A 27056-nucleotide genomic window follows, 5' to 3' on the forward strand; every position below is an offset into this window, starting at 1 on the left:
GCCATGAAGACTCTTCCCTGTCACCCCTTCAGCATCCTGTGACAAAAGGAGCCAACATGCCATCAAGCCGTGGTCACTTCTGTCCCTGGGGGTCTCTGTGAGAGCTGGGGGGAAGGGGAGGTCCTTAAAGAATCACCCCCTTCGACAGATGTAGCAAAAAAAAGTCCTTCCAGGGAAGGGGAGGACGATACCAGCAGCTACCAGCAGAGGTGCTTTCTGGCAGTTTCTTATTTTATGCTCACCCTTGTCCATAGTGGGCCTATCTCTACCGCCCAGGTCCTCAGTGTAAAACAGCCCCTGTCCCAGCAAGAGGCAACAACAGAGGAAAGGTGCCCACAGCAGCGGACAGCTGCTTCCACGTTCGTGCCCCAGTTTCCCCGGGAGCTCTTCTGGGCTGACTCCCTGGAACCAGCTCTGGGACACAGAAGACCAGGAATCCTGCAGCCCCCGCTAGAGAGAATTAGGAGGCTGAAGTGCAACTGGCATTCCAGCAGACTGGATGGTCCCCTGAGGCCCAGTCCCCCACTGCTGGGGGGAGTCAGGGAGTTGGCCTGGGCCCCTGCAAGCCCCCGCCTGCCCTTGGACCTGTCTGAGGAGACGTCTTCCTAGGAACTAGAACAACCTCCCTGCTAAAACTCAGGGAAGGCAAACAAACAAAACTCAACCTGAAATAAATACAAAGGCATTAAGTGCTTCTTGATAAACTGAGGGTCCTAATTGCCCCTCTAAAGGCAATTGCAGGAACTCTCCTTGGACCTGGTCACCTCCCCTGTGGCCCTTCACATGAGATCGGGGTCAGAAGACTGGCTGCGTCTTCCCAGGCCCAGTTTTCATCAAGAAGGACAGGACCCAACCCCTGACAGGCTCCTCCCCCGTATCCTCCACATTCCCCTGACAGCGCTGGCTGGCAGGTGGTAGGTAGGAAAGGAAAAGGGGGGACCCCCATACCCTGAGGGCAGCACCTCGTGTCACATCCTGTGCAGGCAGAGGGCCTGTCAGTCTGCCTGTGAGGAGGTAGAGACTGGAGGGGTTGCCGGGGGGCAGGCAGGGGCCATTCAGTTAATCAGCAGGTCCCCGAGGTCATAGGTGTCGAAGAGGTCACTGATGCCCTCCCCGCCGTCCAGGCCCCACAGGTAGTCGTCCTGGTCCAAGGGCGGGGAGAAGCTGATCAGAGGGGAGCTGCACGGCAGCGTCGGGGACAGGAACTGGTCCTCCGTCTGCTGCAGGAGTGGGTGCGGCAGCTCCAGCATGCTGTCGGTGGCCTCCAGGGGGACAAGGGATGGCGGGAGTGGTGGCAGGACCTGCTGGGACGTCAGCGCTGGTGCTGGAGACAAATCGACAAGGGTTACGCCTGATGCTGGTGTCCGAAAGCCTCTGGTCAGAACTCCGAGAACAAAAACAGCCTCTGGTCTCTCCTACCCTGGCTCACGCCTGACAGCACAGGACACCCTGCCCTTTCCCGCCCCAGCTCCAGCAGCCCCCCTCCTTCACCCACACTCTCCCCCCTCCCCTCTCCTGTCTCCACACCCACCCCCAGCTTCTGCAGTCACCCTACCCACTTTCAACGTCAAGGTCCTGGCCCCTGAAGTCACTATCTCTTTTTCCTGCATCATCAATTCCCCTCACTCTCCTAGATCATTCCTGTCAACACACAGACATCCTCTAATAACTCTTATCTTTATTATGTTTTTTTGGCCTCACCACGCAGCATGTGGAATCTTAGTTCCCCGACCGGGGATCGAACCCACGCCCCTGGCATTGGAAGCGTGGAGTCTTAACCACTGGACCGCCAGGGAAGTCCCTAATAACTCTGATCTTTAAAGAGCATCCTCCCCTGACCTCATGACTCTCTCCAGTTACCAGCCCATTGTACTGCTCCCTTTCACAGGGAAGTTTCTTAAGAGTTACCCGTGCTCACTCCCTACTTCCCCACCACTATTCACGCTTCAACCCACTCCAACCTGGGGTCTGTCTGAACCAGTGCCCTCCATGTTGCTAAATCCAGGGGTCAGTTCTCTGGCCTCATCCCATGTGACATTCCAGCAGAATCTGATGCAGTCGTTCACACCCTTCTTCTTGAAACATCTTCACTTGGCTTCGGAGGTACTAGATTCTCCTGGTTTTCTTCCTACCTCTTTGGCTGCTTCTTCTTGGTCTCCTTTCCTGGATCCTCCTCCTCTTCTCAACTTCTAAACCCTGAAGCCCAGGGGCTCCATCCTCCGATTCTTCTCTCCTCTGGCTGCACTCCTCGCCAGGTGATCTCAGCGGGCCCCATGGCTTTAAATCCGTCTCCAGATCTACTGCTCCCAAGTGGATGCCTCTGGCACAGACCCCACCTCCCGGCTCTGGGTTCCTGCTACATCTCTACTTGATGGCTACGCTAGGTCAGAACTCAGCATGTCAAAACCAAACTCCGGGGCTTCCCTGGTGGCGCAGTGGTTGAGAGTCCGCCTGCCGATGCAGGGGACACGGGTTTGTGCCCCGGTCCGGGAAGATGCCACATGCCGCGGAGCGGTTAGGCCCGTGAGCCATGGCCGTTGAGCCTCCGCGTCTGGAGCCTGTGCTCCGCAACGGGAGAGGCCACAACAGTGAGAGGCCCGCGTACCGCAAACAAAACAAAACAAAACAAAAAAACCAAACTCCTGGTCTTCCCCCAAACCTGAGTCTTCCCCCATTGTATTTAATGAAGCCCCGCCCACTCAGCTGCTTAGACCAGAAGGCCCAAGAATCACCTGTAATCCTGCCATTTCCCCGCATCTGACCCAGCAGCAAGTTCGGTCACCTCCACAACCAAATCAACCCTCTAAGCTGCCCATCTCTCTTCAGTCCCGCTGCTGTGATCTGCAGCTCGCCCCTTCCTCTCACCCAGGCCCCTGCAGAAGCCTTCTCACCAGTCACCTTGCTTCGACTCTTGGCCCTTGCAGTCTGTGCTCTGACTTAAAAATGGCTTAGAGGGACTTCCCTGGCGGTCCAGTGGTTAAGACCCCCACGCTTCCAATGCAGGGGGCGCGGGGTCGATCCCTGGTCGGGGAACTAAGATCTCACATGCCAAGTGGCGTGGCCAAAAAAAAAAAAAGGTGGCTTAGAATAAAATCCAAGTTCCCACCAGGACTGAGCAGGCCCGGTGTGACTTGGTCCCGGCCTCCCTTTCTGGTCCCTCTCCCACCTCCCTCCCATAGCTCACGCTCACCTCTCCAGACACACCGGCCATCACCTACTCTTCAGCACACCAGCTCATTTCCATTTAGAGGTAAGGACGTGATTCCCTACGCAGGCATGTGGAGCAGGGTGCCGGAAATCCCCTGCCAAATATACCCTGACGCCCAGAATCTCACCATCTGGGTCATTCCTTACCAGCCAAGCATTGCTTTGAAAATACAACCATGTCAGTGTGCCAGACCGCCTCGAGCTAGCTGTGTAACTGTGGGCAAGTGACAACGTTCATAGGTCTCCGTTTCCTCACCCCTAAAATGGGGATGATGATTATACCTGCCTCCGGTTGAGGGGCTTAAATGGTAAGTGCAGATAAAGAACAGCTGGTCTGCAGGCCGCCCTTCTTAAAAACAAAAATAGCTCCCATTTCCCAAGGGCTTACTCCGTCAGCTCTGATCTCAAGGAGAGGCCTGTTTCACCTCCTTGGACACTCCAGAAGCCCCAGCGGGAGGCACTGTTATTATGTCTATTTATAGATGAGGAAACTGGAGCTCAAAGAAGCCAATTAAATGTAGTATTTGAATGAAAAAAAAATCAGTTTGTTTAGCACATCGCAGAGGCCTGCGCGTGTTAGAGTATGAGGCCTGGCTTGGGAGTGAGGAAGAGGCTGGGAGCTCAGTCCCCAGCCCCTCACCAGCTACAGGACCCAGCACCTCAGTTTTCCCAGCAGGAGAAATAAGGACCCACCACCCTGAGTTGTGGAAGCAGCAACTGAGCTATCACATGTGAGAGCCTTTACCTCAGGTCCGACCCCTCCCATCCATCCATCCATCCATCCATCCATCCATCCATCCATCCATCCATCCATCCTCTCTCCCTCTTTCTGTGTCTCACTGTGTATCACATCCAGAAGAGAACTGCTCTTTGTAACATCTGTGCCTCCACTGCGCCCTGAATGGCTCATATTCACTTAAATATCTCCAAACCCACACATAATAGGTGTCCAGTTCACACAAGCTTTTAAAAAGTCACATTCACGCTGTATCATCACCTGAAATGCACCCAATAATCACGAGGGGGTTTTATTTAGTGTCCCCCTTTTTGGAGACGTGGGAACAGAGGCTCGGAGGGGTTAAAGTGACTCCCCCCCAGTCACCCCATCATAGGAGGTGAGATGCAGACTCACACCTAAGTGTCCCAGCTGCAGCTCCTGTGCCCTCAGCCACATGTAGGTTTAAGTCAGAAAGTCACAGCCCGGAGGGATGTTCAATGACCCAGGTTCAGATTCGTCCCATTGCAGGTGAGGGAAACGAGGTCCCCAAGCAAGAATGATTCCCCTGGTGGCACCAGAACTAGGACGGGAACCTGGGTCCTAAGACTGTAGTGGCCTCCTCTTTGGACCAGGCCCTTGGTGCTTGTATCTCAGAATGACCCTGCTTCAGGCCAGAACATGGAGCACGTGTGAGTGCACGTGTGTGTGTGTACACCTCCTGGAAAACTTCCTCCTGCTCTTTTCAGCAGGGACATCACTAAGAGACCACATGGCAAGGGTGAAGAGGGGCAGCAAGGGCATGGGCCCTGGCACAGAGCTGACTTCTGGGCTGGCCCCTCCACCTACTGTTCCATAAGCCTCTATCTAGGCTTTTCGGGCCTCAGCCTCTTGACTTGTACAACTGAGGTAAAATCCTTGTCCTTGCTTACGCGGTAGGGTCCTCCACCTCTGCCCAAGGTCTCAGACGACAACTGAAGGTTCTAACTCTGGAGAGCCGTGCACATGTTGACAGTGGAGCGAGAAAGCAGAGTGGGGGAGGAGGAGGGAGAACAGGGTGGGGCACAGGTCTGGACTGGGAGATAGGCACTGGGAGGTTCCCAGAGGGACAGATGGTCGGTTCAGGGAGAGCCCTGGTCCTGGGACCAGGCTGGAACACAGGAGAGATCGCTAGAGAAGAACTGGGAGTCTGGGCTCCTGTCTGAGCTCTGCCACTAACTTGCTGTGTGACCTTAGGAAAGTCACTTGCCCTCTCTGGGCCTCAGTTTATTCATGTGTAAAATGAAGTGTTGAGTTAAATCAGGGGTCAACAAACTTCTGTAAAGGGCTAGATAGTATTTTAGGCTTTACAGGACACGTATGGTCTCTGTCACATAGTCACTTGCCCTATGCTGAACCCCCAACTCTTTAAAAATGTGAAAACTGTTCTTAGGTCATGGGTCATATAAAAACAGGCCGGATTTGGCCTGCAGGCAATAGTTTTATTAACCCTTGAGTTAAAGAAATGGAATCCAGTCTGGGTTCTGTGGACACCTGCCTCCACCACCACACACACAAAAAGCCTCTTCCCCCAGACCAGTTCTAGCTCTGCATTTGTTTAAACACTAGGGTTCTATTTAGGGGAATTCTGCTGCTAAGAAAACAAAAGCAGAACACTGGCCTACATGGCCTCGAAGGATCCTGCTGATCTAACCTGATCTCAGTAAAGGGCAAAAACCATTCTGGGGGAGGGGCCTTCATAGGCTCCCATTTCTACTCTTGCCCAACTCCCAGTCTCCCTGGGGAGACCTCGGGGACTCTCCCGCCTCTTTACTCCTTGGCAACGGCCTCATACTACTTCCTGCCCAGCATAGACAGTTTTCAGCTCTACCACCCACCTCCCAGCCACCGTCCTTCCTTCATCTGTTCTGTGCCTCATGGAGAGAGCCCTGGGCTAGAGTGTGGAGACCAAGGTTCAAGACACAGCTCTGCTGCCTCCCAGCTAGGAGGCCTTGGGCAGGTCACATCACCTCTGTTTCAGTTTATCTATCTCTAAACTGGGAAAAATAAAACCTACCTCAAGAACCGCTGTGAGGAGTAATGTGATAATGGATGTACCTGGTACACAGTCGTGGTTAAAACACCTTAGCTATTATCTCCTAAGAAAGTGCTGAGCCTTCCTCAGAAAATCTATAGTTTCCATTTACTATGGGCTTATTGAGTGTTAGGAGCTGCCGTTAGGAGCTGTTACAGAAGTAGCAGTGCTAGTGGCGGTGGCCGTAGTAATGATAATAATAGCTAACAGTTATTGCCAGGCACCGTTCTAAATGCTTTACCTATATTAACTCATTTAATGTTCACAAACTATGAGGTAGGTACTATTAATTACTATGCCCAAAATACAGATGCGGAAATTAAGGCAAAGAAAGGTAAAGTAAGTTGTCCAAGATCATATAGCTGGTAAGTGGAAGAGGTGGGATTCAAACCCAGGCGCCCCTCTGCCCAGAGCAGCAACAGTCTCCCCACTGAGACAAGGAACGTGCATGTGCTTTATAAAGTGTAAAGGACAATGCACACGTGTGTGGGAGAAGGACTGTATCCCCTCCTGCTGGGTAGAAGGTAGGTACCCAACAAATGCTGACATGGAAGAGGGAAACTCTAAGGCTGGTCCCTCTCGGCATCCCCTGTCCCTCTGGACAGAGGGTCTCACCTGAGGATGCTGTGGATTCCGTGATTCCAGGGTTGATGCTGCTGCTGGGCTGGGTGGGGTCAGAGCTGGGACTGAGGGTGGAGGTGGAGGGGAGGGGCTCCTTGGCAGGACTGTTGGGCTCCTGCACCTCTTCTGGGCACAGGTAGACTTCGATGGGCCCCTGCGTGCTCTTCAGATATATCTGCAGGTTCTCCTGGAGAAGGAAGAGAAGCCAGGTCATGGCTCTGGGCAGCTGGACTTACTCATGGCTCAGTGGGTATGCACGGACACATGAGGCTCTCACCGTCCATATGAGCATGCTCGGCTCCTGAGCTGGGTGCTGGGCCTGCCCCATGTGGTCTGTGGTAGACATCTGTCTGGCCCCGAGACCCCCTTCTTTTAGGGAGAGTGCCTTGATTTTCCTTTGGGAAATCACTCCTCCCCCACTCTCAGGCCTGAGCTGGTATCATAAAAGCTATCTTTGCCACGGCAAGGGGAGAGCCCACCTGGGAATGGAGTTGGCATAGAAAATGGCAGAGTGAGATGGAGAGTGTGAGGCCAACTTTACAACACGGTTTGAGCCTCTGCATCCAGCCTTGCCTGCAATCCCCAAATCTCCCCCTGGACCTGTCACTTGGTTCCCCCCGGGTCCCCCTCACTTAAGCCAGTTGGACTTGGCTTTCTGTTATTTGTAACCAAGAGACTGATACTTGGCTTTCCTGCCCTTGCCTCCTGCCTGCCTCGTACCCGCAGCTTGAGCCACAGCCGGCAACGCACGTGCTGCTGCCGATCGCATTCAGGTGTCCACGCCTGCGCCCAGGCAGTCCCTTTGCCTGCCCCTACGGACCTTAATGTTTTTCCACTAAACAAATTATTTCTGGAGCCTTTATCAGACTCTGGGCTGGGGGTACCACATGGGTGGAACACGGCTTTGTGGAGGTTACACTCTAACAGATGAAGCAGAACATAATTACATAATCACCAATATCTCCCGGCAAATGGAGGTTAAGTGCGATGGAAAAGAACACATGGTTATGAAGTCTGGAGGTAATCATGGAAGGCTTCTTGAGGAGGTGATGTTCAAGTTGCGACCTGTAGGATGAATAGCCGTAAACCAGGCAGAGAGAGGGAAGAGCATTTCGGCTGGAGGGAATAGCGTGTGAGAAGGTCTTGTACTGAGGTCGAGCTTAGTGTGGTGGGGAAACGGCAGGCAGGTCAGTGTGGCTGAAGTAGAGACAGAAGGGGGTCAGCATGCGAGAGGAGGTGGGTGAGGTCAGAGCACAGACAGCCTCATAGGGAGTGTAAGAATTTTGGTCTTTAAACTAGGTTAACATGGAAGGATTACTGTGAGTACTGACACTGCTGTGCGTGAGTGCACGTGTGCATGCACATGGGAACGCAGGGACTGGTGGGATGCGGAGAGGAACCAGGAACAGAGATTTTCTCAGGCTGGTACCTAATGCCTGATGCCCTTTCCAGCTTCCGCCACTTCTGCCCCAGCTCGGAGACCATCAGTCTTGCCATGGCCACCAGCATGGACCAGGGAAGCTTGGGACTAGGCAGTGCCAGGAACGGAACCTGCAGAGCTGTCTGGAATGTTCCTAACCCTGCTCTCCACTAAATGCTTCCCCTCTTACCTCGCTCCTGTCAGGCACTTCTAGTCTCGTCTGCGGAGGGGCCTTGACAGCGATCACCGTCTGCTCCTTAAAGCTGCCCACAGCACGGATGTCCTGGTAAGTCACGTAGGCCAGTGTAGGGGCAGGAGAGTCAAGAGAAGTGACTGGTCAAAATTAAAACTCCCAGCCTACCCGGAAGGGATCTAACCCACCTCTCAAAGACTCTGAACACCCCAAAACTGTAACCTGTTCTTTTAATCGTATAAGCTACCTTGGACCCCTTTAGAAATGGAGGTATGAATCATTAAAAAAAAGTGCTGCCTTATATCAGCTTTTTACATAAAGGCTTCATCTGCCAAGCTAGATTTTTAGCTCCGAGAGGGCAGGAAGACGTGTCTTATTTCTTTATATTTCTCACAATGCCTACTATCCTTCCAGAAATACAAGGTCAGGTCCAAATACCGATTAGATGGTCCAACCATTTGGAAAAAGTATATGTAAAGCCATTGCAAAGTCTATGCTCTTTGACCTCATTGTTTCAATCCTAGGAATCTAACCTAGGGAAATAAGTAAAAAACTTGGGAGAAGTTTCTATCTATAAAGATATTTGGGACTTCCCTGGTGGCACAGTGGTTAAGAATCCTTCTGCCAATGCAGGGGACACGGGTTCGAGCCCTGGTCCGGGAAGATCCCACATGCTGCAGAGCAGCTAAGCCCGTGCGCCACAACTACTGGAGCCTGCACACCCTAGAGCCCGAGTGCCGCAACTACTGAGCCCATGTGCTGCAACTACTGAGCCCGCGTGCTTAGAGCCCGTGCTCCGCAACAAGAGAAGCCACTGCAATGAGAAGCCCGGGCATCGCAACAAAGACCCAGCACAGCCAAAAAATAAAAAAATAAAAATAAATAAAGATATTCATCACAATGTTGCTTTATAAAACAGAAATCTAGGATTGATCTAAATGCCCATTCTAGGACTTATCAACAAACCATAGTGGTCTGAGTAGGACATTCTCAAACCACTTAAATATTTCCTGGCGGTCCAGTGGTTAGGACTCTGCACTTCCACTGAAGGAGGTACGGGTTCGATCCCTGGTCGGGGAAGTAAGATCCTGCAAGCCGTGCAGTGTGGCAAAACAAAAACAAACAAACAAACAAAAATATATATGATGTTAAATGATATGAAACTGATGTTTTTATAGGTAAAAAAGAAAAAAGGTCCAATATCAGCAATTCCATGTGGATCAACCAAATAGTTAGGATGGATATGTAACAACATAAAAACCACCTATGGTAGTATACTAAGTAGAGAAAAGCAGAATATAAAACGTTGTATACAGCAGGTACACACAGTATTTAAATAACACACACCCTGTGTATAGCTAAGGAATGATGGCTGTGTTCGGGTGGCAGCTCTTTTTTCTTTTCTCCATTTTCCAGATTTACAGAAATGTACTTGTCTTATTTTTATAATGAGAAAGTAACTTCAAGAGACCCAAGAGGAAAAGCCACTGAGGAAGGAAGAAACAGATATGCCAGCCCCCTAGGGTGGATCAGTCCCTGCAGGGAGGTACTGCATCAACTCTGGGTAGTTATGAGCATGCAACAGGCCCCCTGCTCCCGGACCCCTTCCTCCCAACCAAAGAGGATATCTCTTGTTGGCCTTGTCCTCCGTCAGGTGCTTGAAGTGCAGAGAGCAGCTCTGGATGAGCTGGTCCAAGGCCTGCTCCATGCTCATTAGCTCCTTCAGCTCCTGCCCCAGCTGCTGCTGCTTCCCAGGCCGGGTGGGGTCTTCAAACAGTCCTCTGCCTCTGGGGACAGAGCAGTCCCCCAGTGTCAGTCTCAGTCTACATCCAGGGACCCCAACCCCAGGGCTGCTGTGCAAAGCTGCACAGACGGTGTGGGCAAAACTCCAGGAAGAGGCCATTCACACGGTCTATGATGGTGCCTCCTGGCTTGTACAAATCAGTGGTCCTGCCTAGCTCCCAGGGAGCTGCCAGGGATTGGAACTTGATGTTTGGGGGTTGGGCTAGGGAAAAGAAACAAGTCAGGGCCTGACACCACTTTTGGGGGGCTTTCAACTCTACCCACCCTATGCCCCAGGCTCCCCCAAATGGCAGGGAACTGGAGTGACCTCACTCCTGACTTCTCTGCTTGCGTTCTCTTAGAGTTCACGCCAGGGGTTGCAGGTCTGTTCTTTAAGACCTTATAGAAGTGAGGAACGGAGTCTGTAGTACTTATATCTCAGCTGGAAGGAGTCTGGGTTACTACTGCGCAGGTCCCAGAGGACTTTCCTAAGTTAGAAGAGGGCAATATCGGGACCCCTGACTAAAGAGGATCTGGGGTCCTCTTAGCCTTTACACGTCCTGTAAATCATTCTCTGACCCTGCCATGCTCTCCTAATACTACTTCGGCATATACACCTGCTCTTCCGTCCACCCCTTAAATACATTGGCTCCACCCGCAGCGTGTAAGCTTATTGGATGTTGCCGTTCATTTCCCCCGCCAGCACTTGTGCCCATTGGATGTTGCTCTCAGGCCCGCCCCCTACATTCACAACCTCAGGATGTTGCCCCTGGCTCCACCCACAGCACGCGCACTCATTGGTGCCATCGGCCCCAGCCCAGGCACTCACACCCACTGGATGTTGTTCTTGGCCTTCTTGCGGATGAGCTGGATGCCCTCCAGCACATTGGTTATGTCGTAGATGCGCCGCTTCTGCACGTCCAGCACCTCAGCAGCCCAGTTAAGGTCCAGGACCCCATCCTCAGACTCGCTCAGGAGGTAAATGAATTTCTTGGTGAGCAGCCCCAGCGACGTGTCATAGCGAGTCTTCTCCCCAGGCGACTTGGGGGCTGACGAGGAAAGGCGCTCAGCCACTGCTCAGAGGGGGCCCCCTGGGGAACTTCCTCCATTGACCTGGACCCACTTTCCAGTTTACACCCTCCATGTAAGCACCCACTTTCCAGTTTACAGAGCACTGGGAGGGAGGGGGTCATTCACCACCATTGTTCAAACAGGGAATCTGATAACTAGAGAGGCAAAATGACTTGCTTAAGGTTTCACAATCGGGGGCAGCGTCGGGGCTGGAAACCAAATATTCTAACTCTTGGCTCGCACCTTTCCACCAAAGCTCAGGGCAGCCATACCGCCACCACCACTAACAACAACAAATGCTTACTGTGTGTAGCTCACTATTCTAAGCACTTTCCATATACAACACATTTAATCCTTACAGCACCCTATAAGTTTGGTGTATAACCATCCCCATTTTACAGGTGAGAATACTGAGGCACAGACAGATTAAGTAACTTGCTCAACTCACTCAGCTAGAAGGTGGCAAAGCTGGGACTTAAATCCAGGCAGTCTGGCTCCAGAGTCTCCCTTCCTAACCATTACCCTATCCTGCCAGTTATGTCAGGAATTTGGAATTAGGGTAGGGAGGGAATGACAACAACATGTTTATAGACATGTTTTTTTCTTCCCTTCCAGTTTTATTGAGATATAATTGACATATGGCACTGACATACAGACTTGCTCTTTCTATGTGTCATGCAATGATTATCTGAGAGGAATCAGTCCTATTATGTCACATGTGGCAGGTTCATGAAAAAGGTCCCTTTCTTAATGAGGTCGATGTCACAAGACCACATCTCAGCTGCAGCATCTTAAACCACAAGAAGACTTTTGCAATCTAGTGACTTGCAAGTCATATAGCAAGTTAATGGCTAAACTAGTTCTGGAAGCTGAATTTTAGAGAGTCTCAGATTCCTTTAGAAGGGGACTTTAGAATCCCTTAATAGATAGACAGCAAGTATTTGGCACACAGACAGTGTTGTCAATTTTTGCATTCATGGCAGACATTACTAACTGATTAGTGCACTTGGGATCCTTCAACAAAGAGCTCTGGGCAGCCTCTACTAATCAGTTGGAGAGGAAACTTTCTTGCTATTCCTGATCTAGCTGTGCCTTGCTTTACAGATGAGACAGCTAAGATTCACAGAAGAGGAGTGACCAGACCCTCAAGCTTACCACCCAATAACATACCTTCTTTATTAGGTCTCTGTCCCCCCAAATTAGAATTCCTCCCTAACGCAGTTGCTTAAACTCCCTCCCAAACCAGAATATTGACTGAAAATATCAAGAGGCAGAAACTGGGCTCTGGTCCTGACTCCACTGACTAGCAGTGTGACCTTGGGTAAGTCACTGAAACTGTGAGTCTCCAGTTGCCTCATCAGTAAAAGGGGGATAATCCACCTGCCTGGCAGAATCCAGTGAGAAGGCACAGGAAACTGCTGTGTAAACCAGAAAGTGTGCTACAAATATTAGCCCTGGTGATCTGGGCAGGGCTGCTGCCCTCTGCCCCTCCCCACCCCACCTCCAGTCTCCTGAGCCTGCCCTTAGATGACCCATCGGCGTGGCTTACTTTTGGGGCTGGGGAGGCCATCCACTCTAATGCACTTCCGCTTGGGAGTTCGGAATTCAGGGACCACAGGCTTCCCGATCCCCTCCAGGTCCAGCTTCCTTTTGGCCTTGGGGAGAGAGAGAGGGGAGAGAGGCAGAGTTTGAGAATCATTCGTCCTTTAGCTTCTCCCCGACTTGGGGCCAAAGCACTGAGGCCACCAGCAGCCACCGCCTGCCTCAATTTGCCACCAGTCCTGGGTGACAAAAATCACTGTACCTGGTAAGGAAATATCAGTGACCTGAAAAATCAGCTTTCAGGGGAAGGAAGTCCTTTCTGAGGGGCACACAACACTCCCATCTTCCGAGGCCCAGGCACTTGAGACTACCAAAGCCAGTCTGGGTTTTAATACAGGGTTCCTTAATAACTGGACCCGACACCCCCAGGATGATACAGGGAGGAAGGAGAGGGGAGGGCCTAAAGCACATCAGGCTGGGGGGAGCCCCCGCACCTCCACTGCAGAAGCAGCTGGCCCAGCCAGACTGGGTGCCCATCACAGCCTCACAGCTGGCCCTTATCAGGGTGGGGCTGGGCATCCGCCCAGGCCCAGGGGACTTCCTGGCTCAGTGCCACACCCCAGGGAGGTGTCCACATCGGGAAGCAGTGCAAACATCCCCCACCCCCCGTTTGGGCTCCAGCTCAAGGGCCCCAGGGCCTCCTGAATAGACTCTATTTGCCATTCTTTCTTTGCTGAGAGGGGCAGACAATGAATCCTTCCCCTGTGTCTTAAGGACAAGCAGCTGAGGTCCCCCTGCTCCCCCTCCCTGTTCCCGCCAAGCTTGGGAAACACCTGCTGGGGAAATCAAACCACAGACCCATCTGCTCCTCTCCACCCCACTGCCACCCGGCCTCAATTACGCCCAGAAGCTGGGCTGGCCCGGAAGGGGCCTCTCTCCTTGTTAGGGCTGGCCAGAGGCAGGGCTGGGGCACTGGGGCACAGGTCAGAGACCCAGGCGTGAATCTCCCTGCTCCTTCACGGGCTCGCTGGGTGACTTGAGGAAATGCTCCACATCTAGGAGCCTCAGTTTCCTCCTCTGTAAAATGGGGTGGAAAATACCTACTGCCAGGGGCTGTTGTAAGGATTCAAGGAGATAACTTTTGTAAAGCACTCAACCTGTGGCTCAGCATTCAGTAGGTGTTCAGGAAATGCAGAGTCCCTTCCCTACAATCCAAACTCGGCCTCTTCCTAGACAAACTATTCTGGGGGTCACTGAGCCCATTTCCTTCTTCCTCCCTTCCCCCAGTCACCCAGACACCCCTACCTTAGTTGGGACAGAGAGGTCTATTTTAACTTTTGATGGTGAGGTCATGCTCAGCAGGGCTGAGACTTCTAACCGTTGCTGAGCACAGGTGGGCTGACACGTGTGGGAGGTAGTGATGGCTCTTCCTGCTGTCAGCTCCCTTCCCCCTTCTCATGCCTCCTTCAGGAAGTCTTCCTGGACTGATTTGAGGAGCCCTGCTCCTTGGTTGGAGGAGCCTGGATAAGAGGATCCTCCCCTCCACCTCCACCCAGGCCTGGACATGATCCAAACACCACATCTCCCTGCTCATTCCTCTTGAAGTCCTTCTGGAAAATATTCCTTTTCTAACCTGCCAGCCGGTGAGATGCTAGATTCTAGGGAAAGTGACCTGCTCTAGTCCCATCTTGTTTAGAGGAAAAGTCCTAATCATTCACTGAGACCTTCCACCTGCCCTAGACCAAGTCCCAATGTTCATCACCTCACTGAATCTTCCCAACGCCACGAATCCCAATTTTACAGCTGAAGCAACTGAGACCTGGTGAGCCCAGGACAAGGAGAGGAAGGGAAGTCAGGCTGAGTTCTACCTGAGGCAGAGGTAGCAGCCCAGAGTCGCCCCAGCCCCACTCACCTTCACCTGACGGAAGCCAGCCCCTACTGAGTTCACAGAACACACCAGGAAGAACCTCACTACCTGCAGAGCGGGGAGGAGGGGAGGACCTTGAACAGAGTACCTGCGCAGGGCCTATCACGTGCTCATCAGTCCTAACTCAGCACTGCACTCTCCCTTGGTGGATGAGGAATGGAGACTCATAGAGGTTAAGCCACCACGTGCCCAAGGCCACACAGACAAAGAGCAAAGCCAGAGTTTGAACCCAGATCTGTCTGACTCCAAAACCAGGTATCAGGCTGTTCAGCTCCATCCCATACACATTGCCCCAGAACTTGCTGAAATTTGAGCCAAGGCCTGGTTATGTCCACCTGCCCCCATCACTTTACTTCACACAGACACACACACACTGGCCCCCTCCCTCTTCTTCCTCTCCTTCACCCTTATCCTGCACTCTCAGGGTCCCTAAGCAGAAAACTGTCCCCCACCTGAGGACATCTCTCTGACACCTTTGAGCACTGCCCAGAGAAAAGTCAGCTCATCATGGATGGGCCTGAGCCTGCAGAACAGAAGTGGCAGAGAACAAGCCTAGGAGGACAAGGACCAAGGAGAGGCTGAGCACAGGCCTTGGAGTCAGAGCTGCCTGGGTTCCCATCCAGGCTGGGTGAGCTGGGCAAGTCCGCTGGCCTCTTGAGCTGCACCTGTAAAAGGGGGCTGCTGTGCTCCTCCCTCCTGGAGGATTCAGTGAGGGGGCAGCAAAGCGCTTGCTCACGCGGGGGAGCTGCGATCACTAATGCACCAGGGCCACCAGCGAGGGGGAGGTTCAGGGCTGAGCTGACAAGCGTCGGGGACGTGCTGAGGGCAAAGGCCAGCTCGACTCCAACCTGACCCTCTTAGGCAGCCCCTTTGGCTGTTTCTTAAAGGCCTGGTTAAGATTCAAGCCCACCATGCCAACCCCGAGGGAGAAGAACGGAGCTCCTTCTTCAGGCAGCCCTAGAAGTGACAGGGCCAGAGGTCCCAGACACCACCCCCTTGCAGGCAGCCAGGTGAGGTAACCGGGGCTCAGAGGCGGGGAAGTGACTTGCCGGAAATCACACAGGGAGTGGAGCCAGGTCTCTCCTAAGCCCTAAGTTAGACGGTGGGGGTAGGAGCCAGTGGAAGGAGTTGAGAGCCTTGCTTCCAGATCCCCACTCTGCCTCGCGGCGGCCTGGGAGGGACTCGCTGCCTTGCCTCCCTAAGCCTACATTTCCTCATCTGACCCACCTTGTACGGTTGTTCATTAAAATGTTCATTTTCTTCCCTGGTTCTCAGAGGAAATTTGGAAAAGACAGACAAATGAAAAGAAAAGGAGAACTCTGCAGAATCCCACCCTCTTCACAGGTTCCTGCAGGAATGACACAGAGCGAGGCCGTGTGCCCGGCTGGGCAGGAGCATCCCACGCCTCCTCCAGAGGTGCTGGAAGGAGCTCTAGTCAGGGAGTGAGGAGACCTGGGTTCCCGCCTTCACTCTGCCGTTGATCTTGGTCACTGTCCCTGGGCAGTGCCTAAGGTCCCTTAAAACAGCAGTTCCCCAACAAATCCTGCTCACCCTGCACTTTGCAGCCTGGGCACAAAACAAGTGGCCACACCCAGGGTTGGGTTTGGAGCCGCCCCAGGTCACACCCTGTTAAAATGAGTAAGCAGGGGGCCAAGGCCTGCCCACCGGGTTTTGGGGCACAGGGCAGCCGGGGACTGACAGGAAAGGGGGCTCTGGGCCCCAGAGGCCTTTAGAGTGGTCTGATGCAAAGAGATGCTCCCACGTCTTGGCTTAGGACTTGGACAAGTGACTTCACATCTCTGCTCAGGTTCCTCATCTGTAAGATACCTCATCCCGGGCATCTTGGCATCTTGACCAAGATAAGGAATGTGAAGAGTGCCAAGCAGTGCCTGGCACACGAGAGGCATTCAGTAAAAGAGCCATTCTTGCTGTGATCACTGAGCCCCTCCGGGAGGGAAGTACAGACAGATGCACTCAGCTCCTCTGGGAGGGAAGCAGTTCAAAACCACAGCTGTTACTGAAACTCTGCCGGGTCTCCTGAAAGCAGCTGGCCAGAGGAGAGACTGGGCCCACCACTGAGCATCCTCCCTGGGGGCACCCAGCTCCTAAATCACGTGGTACTGGGGAAAGTCAAGGCTGCAGAGAAGAGACTAATGATAACCTGCCTTGTGGGTCATATATCTCCCTATATGATCTTGGACAGGTCACATCCCCTCTCTGAGCCTCAGTTTCCCCCTGCAACATGGAGCTACTAAAACCATCTACTTCTTAGGGTAGAACCAGTCTAACTATTTTAGACTGTAAAATGCTTAACTAAAGATAGGTAAAAACTCCTGGTTATCCTTGGCTGCTTGACTTGTAAAACAGGAATAGCACTCCTGCTGCCTTCCTCCTAGTTGGAAATAATGTACAGGAAGGGGTTCTGAAAGTTTAAAGCCTTGAGCATTGGCAAAGCAGGATTCCAGTAGCAGGGAGTGGGGCTCTCTGCCTGCAGCCAGCGGTGGCTGGAGGCCAAGGCTGCTGATTGACACAGGTCAGATCAGTGCCTCTAGGGCAGAGGGGTTGGTCTTCTCCCTGTACTTGAACTTAACTCACCACTCACAACAAAGCCAACCTACAACATCCCCATCTCCCCTTCCTGGATCCTGCTTCCAAAACCCAGGACCTGGAAGAGACTTGAGATGAGTTAGTCCCACAGCTACCCCGTGCACGCACACATTTTCAAGACAAGGAAACTGACGCCCAGACCAGGGCCAAGACTTGTCCAAGGACACACAGTGAATTAGCAGCAATCAGGACCAGAAATCAGGCTCCGTAACTATCACCCCCACCTCCCAGGGCTCTTCCAACTCCACCCCACCCTATGGTTGTTTCGATTCTCATGGGCTCCAGGAATTCCACTCCCAAAAAACACACCCTGTGCCTGGTGCCACCACACGTTGGGCCCTCCCTGGCAACGGTCCTGCGGCTTTGAGAAAAGAGCAGTCAATCTGAACAGGGACCTCAGAGGGCTGCCCCCACCTTGCACCTGCTACTGGCTGTCTGGGACACAAGACTGGGCCTGGGGGAGGACCTAGGGCAGATAATTGGGAAAGAGTTGGCTGGATGGAAAATTAGGAGTCTCAGCCAAACTGGACCTGAGAGACCTCCCCCTATTTTAAAGCCCCCATGGTATCCCCAGGCTCAGTTCTGTGCTTGGACAATAGCAGGTGCCCAGTACTGGTTTCTGGGCCAAACAATGAATGAAAGAATGAATGAATGACAGCAAATTGACTCCGTAGACTTCCCCAAGGTCACAGGGTGCACCGGGGGTAGGGCGTTGGGTCTCCACACTCCTGATCCAGTGCTCATTCCATTCCACCCCAACGGATGAGGTTATTTCATCCCAAGTCTGAAAATGAAAGGCTCTTCTACTTAGATATTGGGGCAATGGGCTGTTCTGGAAGCTGAAAGCTCCCCTTCTCCCTCCCCAGACTCGACCTGCCTCACTCAGACTAGCTCCCAGGCGTCCCTCCCGCCTTTCCCACACCCGTAAAAGAAGAGAGGGAAGCGGTGCGGGGGCGGGGGGGGGGGGGTGGTCCCCAGCATTACCGGCAGCCGGCCAGCAGGCACGCATCGCACAGCTTGGCCCTCCGGTCCGTGGGGGGTGGCGTCGAGGCAGGTGCCCGGCGCCGCAGCGGGAGGCACAGTCTGCGGGTACAGCTGGGTGTAGTAGGTGGTGGTGGCCGGGCAGAGCTGAGGGCTGCTGAGGCCGGGCGGCCACAGCTCTGTGGGGCTCATCGCGGGCAGCCCCTTGGGGGGTGGCCCCGCGGCCGGAGACAGGTCCCGCGGCCCTCGCAGCATGGCGAGCGCAGCGCCCCCCTCCCCAGCCGGGCCTGGCGCGCCCGCCGGCACCTGCGGGCTTCGGAGCCCGCGGCGGCTCACACGGCCCGCGGCATGGCGCGGAGGCCGGGCAAGGCCGGACCCTCCCCTCCTGGCCCGCCGCCGAGCCGGGCAGTGCTTGGAGATCGCCGCTTGGAGATCGCCCCGCGCCGGCGGCGGCGGCGGCGGCGGCGGCACGGCCAGGGGATACCCCGCCGCGAGGGCTGCTGCGACCAGCAAGGGCCCCGCGCCCCCAAAGGCTTCGGCGCCTGGGGTCTGGCCCGCTTCGGGAGTGGTCTCTGGGATGCCCACGGGCTCAGCAGAAACGAGATGCGCTCGGACGGGGGAGGGGGACCGATTGCACCGACTCCCTCTCGCCTCGCTCTCGAGTCCTTGAGCTTTTCTCTGCCTTTTTTTTTCTGCTTTTTTTTTTTTTTTTTTTTTTTAGCGCGAAACTGCGTGCCGCGAAATTCGGATCTCCCGCGGAAAATGCCGCGCTTCGGTTGGTCGCTGCAACAGGCACAGGCTCCACCCCCCGGAAGGACCCGTCCCCGAGGCGGTGATTGCAACACAAGCTGGATACTTAAAGGGGACGCCACAGCTGCTGTCGCCCGGCGCCCGCCCGCGCTGACAGCCAGAGAAACAGACTGGGAGGGTGGTTCCCTCACAGAGCTGAGGACTGGGCCCGAATTCCCTGGGGGTGGGGGGAACATTTTGGCGCGGAGTCTTGACCAGAGCCCAGACCCAGCAGTACATTGCCCAGGCCACAGACCTTTTGCTAGTTTGCATTATAGCTCAGCCAACGATAACATATAGGTATTTATATCGTTTTTCCCCCCGCTAAAATGAAAGCCAGGAAACTGTTCTCTTTCTTGGCAAGGGGGCTGAGGGACGGAGCCTAACGTTTATACCTCTTCATAGGGGGATACTAACGTCAAGTGAGTGCCCACAGTATGCCTAGCACTCTGGAGATGATTACGTCTTATTTAATTTGATCAACAGTCGTCAGAAGAGGAAAGATGATCTTCGTGGTAAAGATGGACAGTCTGAGAGGCTAGGTAACTTGCCCAGGGTCACACAGAGAGATTCACTGATTTGAGATCTGGCAGTTCAGTCTGGGACAGGCCCGGTCCTGAGCCCTTGCTTGTTCCAATAAGAGGCTCCTCCCCTGCTCGCCCAAGCTGTGCCCCTTGCAGGCTTGGGTGGGGGTCCAGAGTGCACAGTTCTGATTTGTTCGCAGTTGTATTCCCAGAGCCCAACACTCAGTAAATATTTGAACATCTCCAGGTTTCTCCTCAACAATCCTTTTGTCACAGGTCTTCCCTCCCTCATTGCCGATAATCCATTTACATTCCTCATCTCTCCAGTTTAGAGAGGTCAAGGCTCAGAGAAGTGACCTTGGCTGGTGAGTGGCAGAGCTGCTAAAAGCTGCTTCTTAATTCCAGGTCTGCTGATTCCTGCCTGGTGCTGTGTGATTTTTCTGCAAGGCTGAGCCTGGCATTCAGAGCACTTCCAGAGTCAGTCCCCAGCTTAATACCTGATCCTCAGATCTGGAGGATGAGGTGGCAATAATGCATAGTGGTGAAGCACCCAGACCTTGAAGTAGACAGCCCTGGGTTCAAATCCAGGCCTGGCCACTTTGCTAACTGTGTGACCCCAGGGAAGTTTTGTAAGCTCTCTGAGCTTGGTTTTCTTATCCCTTACCACTCACTTCATAAGGTTGTGGGGAAATCTCATGAGATAATGCATGTAAAGCACTCAGCACAGAGTGTGGGTCATGAGGAACCCCAAGAAATGGCAGCTGTGGTTACATCTCTGGTCTTATCTCCAGTACACAGACCCCTTTACTCCTGTCTACACATTTCACTGGTCTTTCATGGCCCAGTTTATTTATTTATTATTATTATTATTTTATTTGAAAGAAAATAGACTTTATTGCCCAGCAGTTAAAACCATTTGAACATGTATTTTTCTACATAACTTATTGTGAGGTGATCAGTGTTCACTAAAATATTAATTTTCATCATTTGCTTCAATTTATGTCTTCTTGACCAATTCGTCATTTTTCTTTCCAAAATACTGTATGCCACACCTTTCAGGCAATGAAGAAGTTTTAAACACCACAGCCAGGGACTTGAACATTCATCTGCAAGTCCCTATACGCTTATTACATGCAGTTGTGCTCCCAGTGATTTTCTCACAGCCATCCTCTACAACAAGTTTTTAGAAAACACTTATCATGAAAACCTTCATTCACCTTCAACTCATAGGCTCTGTTGCACCTTGAAGAGCCTGGTGACAGGCCTCCAGGCGCTGCTGCCCTGCCCACACAGCTGATGGTGTCTCTGATGCCTTCTTTCCTCAGTGGCCACATGGGAAAAAGCTTCATAGCCTAGTTTAAACATCACCTCCTCCAGGAAGCCTTCCCTGCCTGCCTCCCCTCTCCCAGTCAGAGTGCCTCTCGCCCTCTTTGGACACTTCGTGTGTTCTGCCTCAAAAAACAAGGCTTTGTTTTCATGCCTTGTTTATCTGTTGGGTTCCAAGCTCTCTCAAGGGACCAGGTGGTATCTCTCTCTGAATGCCCCTCAGCATCTACGGCCTGGCGTGGCATACAGAAGATGGGAAATAAATATTGATTAAATGATTCATTCATCTTCCCAGCGAAGAGTGGCAGAAGGTAGTGAGATTTGAAGTCAGAGGCTCAGCAGGCCCAGATTCAAGTCCCACTCCCCATCTGCCATCTGAGCACCGCTGGACAGGCTGCTGCTCTACCTCTCAACGTCAATTTCCTCAACCATCAAATATCAATAATGCTTCCACTTGGCCGATGTCACAGGACTTCAGGGTTATCATTAAGAGGATGATGGTGATGATGATCGTTAATATTTACAGAACCTACTGTGTGCTGGGCTCCAAGCACTTGGGCATCTCCTCTGATCCTCACGTCACCCCTCTGGGACAGGCACTATTATTAACCCCATTTTACAAATGAGGGAAACTGGAAGGAATTGTGGCAGCGTACGTTTGGGGAAGGAGCAGGGCCCCAGGGCCAGGAAGGGAAATGGGGGTGGCAGGGTGGGGCTGGGACGAAAGAAGGGAGCCAGCAAGGGGGCCGTGAGCCAGCTCTCCATGGTTGAGAGCCGGGCAGCTGGGGCTGGCTTTAGAGTTTCACTGCCTGGGAACTAATTCCTGCCAGAGGTGTGAGAGGCAGATCTGCACTGGGTCACCCTGAACGTGAATTCCTGGCACATCCATTCCTGGCGTAGGGCTCTTAGTCAGGTTGCTGGATCTCTCTGAGCCTCAAATTACTCATCTTTGAAATGGGAATGGCAAAAGTGACCTTTCCATTTACCATGAAGATTCAATAAGGGATTGGTTATAAAGTCCTCAGACGGGTGCATAGCAGGTATTTAATATATTTTCACTGAGATTTGTGTGAGATGGACTGGAGAGGCCCTCACATGGAACTGAATTAAAATACTTGCAGTTTTCCCTTCATGCCCTACACTCTCCCATTTCCCAGGCTTGGCATCCACGGCTCCATATCCACAAGGCCTTTTCTCCCTCCCAACCCCATGTGACAAATCTGACCCACCCTTCAAGGCCCAACTCAAATGGTGGAGTGACAGGAACAAAGAGTCTGAAGTCAGACATCTTCTAAGTCCTTGGGAACACGACCCATGCTGTGTTTTCACCTTCATGCCCTCCTCCCTGAGAGTGCCGGGCACACAGTAGGTCTGCAGTAAGTGATGATGGTGTTAAGAGCTCACGTTTCCTGAACACTTCCTCAGTGTAAAGCACCAGACAGGCACTTTACATGCGTTACTATACTGAAACCTCCCAACTATCCTATAACGTAGGTACAATAAGGAAGCTGAGGCTCAAACATGTAGGGGATTTGAGCAAGGTTTGGTTAAAGAGGAAACCAGGATCTGAACTCAGATCTCTATCTCCCAAGGCACTGAGCCATTCTGAACAAAGAACTCAGCCCCAGAACCAACCCCACTGAAGGAGGGTATGTTCTGCCAGTGAACCCAGAGTTCCAGTGCTGCAGGCATCGTTGGGGGTGGGAGGAGTGTGCCCACAACTAGATAAGTTAGGGATGCTTAGTCCCATTTTCCAGATGAGGAAGCTGAGGCACGGGGGACGTTAAATGAGATGGTACAGCTGGTAAGGGAGAAAGCCCTGTTCCAGCCAGACCCAAAAGCCCTAGAAAAGCCCCCAAACCAAAGCAAACTTCCATCGCAGCTGGTGTACCTCATCCCTGGTATACCTCATCCCTGGTATATCTTCTCCTGAAAAATGCCTCTGATTCCCTCTACTCAAAGCCCTACTTTTCAAAATATAAAATGCTTGATAGAAACTTCCTGAAGGCACAGGCCTCCTGTTCTGGGGCTCCCCAGTGTGTTATCTGTTCACATAAATCCAAAATCAGACAGAAGCCAAATCAGAGCTGTGGGAAGGAAGAGGGAAAAAAATCTCTGCTCCATCATATTTGTGCTTCTCTGTAAAGTCTTTTCCAACTATTCTAAAATGTGTTACTTTGGTAATTGGAGAGAAAAAGGTATTTTTTTTAAAAAAAGAAATAAGTTACTGCTTCAGGGAAGTTCTGCTATTGATAATGATCCTTTCACTGGAAAACTGTTGGAATGTGAGGTTCACAGGTGCTCTGGACTGGCACATAGTAAATACTATATGAATGTTTGTTAAGTAAGTAAAACTCTGGGCCCTGACCCTCCATAAGCTGTGGGCTTTGGGGCATATCATTGCACTACTCTGAGCCTCAGTTTCTTCACCTGAGAAGTGGGGCAAATCATGGCTTCCTCATAGAGCTGTTGTGATAGTTGAAGTAAATCCGGGATGGTACGAGAATGTGCTGTGTCTGTGTGTGTGTGTACGTTTGGCATAATATTACCAAAATGTATTGAGAAGATAAAGGATTTGAATGGACAATTCTCCAAAGAAGATATACAGAGGCCAATAAGTACATAAAAAGGTGCCCAATATCATTAGACATTAAGAAGTGAAAATCAAAGCCACAACAAGAGGGACTTCCCTGGTGGTCCAGTGGTTAGGACACCGCACTTCCACGGCCAGGGGCATGGGTTTGATCCCTGATAGGGAACTAAGATTCTGCATGCCGCACGGAGTGGCCAAAAAAAAAAAAACACCCCACAACAAGATTCACACATACTAGAATGGCTATAATGAAAAAGAATGACAATAACAAGTATTGGCGAGGACATGTAGAAATTGGAGCCCTCATATATTGCTGGTGGGAATGTAAATTGATGTAGCAACGTTGGAAAACAGTTTGGCAGTTCCTCAAAAAGTTATACACAGAGTTACCATATGACCCAGGAATTCCACTCCTAGATATATTCCCAAGAGAACTGATGACAAATGTTTTCATAGCAGCATTATTCATAATAAGCAAAACTTGGAAACAGCCCAAATGTCCATCAACTGATGACTGCTTAAATAAATGTGGTATATCCATACAGAGGGATATTATTCAGTCATAAAAAGAAATGAAGGGGACTTCCCTGGTGGTCCAGTTGTTAAGAATCTGCCTTCCAGTGCAGGGGATGTGGGTTCGATCCCTGGCTGGGGAACTAAGATTCCTACATGCCGTTGGGCAACTAAGCCCACACGCACAACTAAAGATCCTGCATGCCGCAACAAAGATTCTGCGTGCTGTGACTAAGACCCGAGGCAGCCAAATAAATTAATTAATTAATTAAAACAAAACAAAGCAAAAAAGAAATGAACTACTGATACCTGCTACAGTGTGGTTGAGTCTTGAAAACATTATGCTAAGTGAAAGAAACCAGACACAAAAGGCTACATATTATATTATTACATTTATGTGAGATGTCTAGAGTAGGCAAACCTATAGAGACAGAAAGTTGATTAGTGCTGCCCATGTGGGTCGGTTTCATCTTACAGATGAGGAAACTGAAGCTTAGAGAGGCTAAGTTCCACTATGCCCACCTATCTGTGTGACTTTGGACTGGTGGCTTCACCTCCTAGAGGCTTAGTTTTCTCATCTATAAAATGGAGGTGATGACGAGCACCTGAAAGGGTGATTGCACATCCTTCATATTTGTTAGTTCATTTTCCCTTCTCTCTAGCCTTTGGGTGGAAGCTGGTGGGGTTGAAGGGTTAAGGCTGCCATCTAGCGGTGAACTCCAGTACCTGCCAAAAGCCTGCGAGGCTATCTATTAACAAGTTAACCCCCTATGGACTTAGGGAGGAGAAAAAGCATGTGAAAGATGCAGCCCCGCTGGGAAGGCCAGGGCTACCAGATTGGCCAAACTCTTTCCAGATGTTTCCAGACCCTGTAGATGTTTTTCACAGATGTTGAGTCTTGTGGGTCTCATTGGAGGAGGACAGTCGGATTTAGGTCCCTGTAGAGGTGCCCAGAGGAGCTTGGGGAAGCACAACCTACAATTCATGGGACTATCAATTTATTCCCTCCTTTTCCCGAAGGAACTCTTTAGGTTTTTAAAAAGATTTATCTATTATTTATTTATTTAATTTATTTATTTTTGGCTGCATCGGGTCTTAGTTGCAGCACGCGGGATCTCTGTTGATGCATGCGGGATATTTCGATGCTGCACGTGGGCTTCTCTCTAGTTGTGGCGGCGGGTTTTCTCTTCTCCAGCTGTGGTGTGTAGGTTCCAGAGCGTGTGAGCTCCGTAGTTTGAGGCATGGGGCCTCTCTAGCTGAGGTGAGTGAGCTCAGTAGTTGTGGCACGCGGGCTTAGTTGCCCCGTTGCAAGTGGGATCTTAGTTCCCTGACCAGGGATCCAACCCACGTCCCCTGCATTGTAAGGTGGATTCTTTACCACTGGACCACCAGGGAAGTCCCCCAGAAGGAACTCTTTAAAACATACATTTGCTTATGGTCTTGCAAATAGCTCCCAGCATGGCCTGACCACCCCACCCCCTGCCAGCCCCTCTGATCTTCAGCCTCCTTCACACAGGGACCTTAGGCTCTCATAAAACACACTTTTCCTGACAACCCCTCTGACCTCCCTGCTCACCCTGTAAGCCCACGGTATTCTCTCTGCTTGGGATGCTTCTCTCCACCTCTTCTACAAGGAAAAAAAGTCTGCTCTCAGACACAAGTTTCTCAGACACACAGCTCATTGAGAATGCTGTATACCCCATATGCACATGTGATCTCAAACAATGCTTAGTAAAAATGGGTGTATTTTCCATTGACAGATGAATGGATAAATAGGATGTGGTGCATATATACAACTGAATATTACTCCTCCATTAAAAAGAATAAAATAATGCCATTTGCAGCAACATGGGTGGACCTGGAGATTATCATACTAAGTGAAGTAAGTCAGACAAAGACAAATATAATATGATATTACTTACATGTGGAATCTAAAAAAAGATACACATGAACTTATTTACGAGACAGAAACAGACTCATAGACTTACAGAATGAACTTATGGTTACCAGGAAGGAAGGTGGTAACCAGGGGGCAGGACAGATTGGGAGTCTGGGATTGACATGTACACAGTGATATATTTAAAATAGATAGGGCTTCCCTGGTGGCGCAGTGGTTGAGAGTCCGCCTGCCGATGCAGGGAACACGGGTTCGTGCCGCGGTCCGGGAAGATCCCACATGCCGCGGGGCAGATGGGCCCATGAGCCATGGCCGCTGAGCCTGCGTGCCCAGAGCCTGTGCTCCGCAAAGGGAGAGGCCACAACAGTGAGAGGCCCGCGTACCGCAAAAAAAAAAAAAAAAAAAAAAAATAGATAGCCAACAAGGACCTACTGTATAGCACAGGGAACGTTGCTCAATATTCTGTAATAACCTAAATGGGAAAAGCATTTGAAAAAGAATAGATACATGTATATGTAAAACTGAACCACTTTGATGTACACCTGAAACTAACACAACATTGTTAATTAACTATGCTCCAATATAAAATAAAAAAAATTTTTAAATGGGTGTATTTTAACTCTTTAGTTGAACAGAATTGAAGCCTGGGACAGCAACATCAAGAATCCAGATCAATTATTAACATAAAAAAACAAGACTCAGAAGTATTTTGAAATAAGCAAGACATTCAGTCTTTGGAGTCCAAGTGGTATTGGCCACAGTATGAGTATGTGTGGTGATAGCTTACAGCACCCATTTCTCAGAAGCTGACTCTGATCCCCGCTCCCCACCTCCTGTTAGGAATCTCAATCTGTCATCATTTCATATCGTAATTGTTTTTCTGTTCTGTCCTTCCCCACCAGATTTAAGTCACTCCTTGTCTTCTTTATCTTCACACCCCAGTATCCAGCCCAGTGCCCATCGTGGAATAGAAGCCCAAGAATTGCTTATTGAACTGAACTCAGTGAAAGATTTTTGGAATAGTTGAGAGGCTACTTGGCCACTGTCAGAGGCTCTGTGACTCTGCAAGCCAAAAAGGTCGCCAGGGTCAGAATTCTCAGGTATCTCTTATTCCTGGTTTACGGAGAGAGGAGAAGTATCCCTCTGCCCCCATGATCATGCCTCCCCCAAAACGCAGATAAAAATGATACAAATAGTAGTAAAGCAAGTATATTCATACCCCAAATCCACTTCAGTTACCATGAAGTGGTACCATAGCCCTAAGAAGAAGCCAC

At 51.3% G+C, this 27056-nt stretch overlaps 1 protein-coding gene across 2 annotated transcripts; it reads right to left on the minus strand.

Moving 5' to 3' along the window:
* Positions 1 to 1055: 1055 nt before the first annotated feature.
* On the minus strand, positions 1056 to 18395 carry E2F2 (E2F transcription factor 2; the record flags this gene model as incomplete). Of its 2 annotated transcripts, none has more annotated exons than XM_079697118.1 (7): positions 1056 to 1318; positions 6612 to 6804; positions 8228 to 8342; positions 9859 to 10017; positions 10842 to 11061; positions 12633 to 12738; positions 18144 to 18395. In XM_079697118.1, the coding sequence occupies 7 exons, from the start codon at positions 18393 to 18395 to the stop codon at positions 1056 to 1058; spliced, it is 1308 nt and encodes a 435-aa protein (XP_079553244.1). The 2 variants fall into 2 exon arrangements, with proteins under 2 accessions (XP_079553244.1, XP_079553243.1); XM_079697117.1 differs by having other exon boundaries at positions 1056 to 1351; positions 8228 to 8370; positions 9857 to 10017.
* Between the last annotated feature and the right edge of the window lie 8661 nt (positions 18396 to 27056).

This window comes from Hyperoodon ampullatus (assembly GCF_949752795.1).
Source record: "Hyperoodon ampullatus genome assembly, chromosome: 2".
In the NCBI taxonomy this organism is placed as follows: domain Eukaryota; kingdom Metazoa; phylum Chordata; class Mammalia; order Artiodactyla; family Ziphiidae; genus Hyperoodon; species Hyperoodon ampullatus.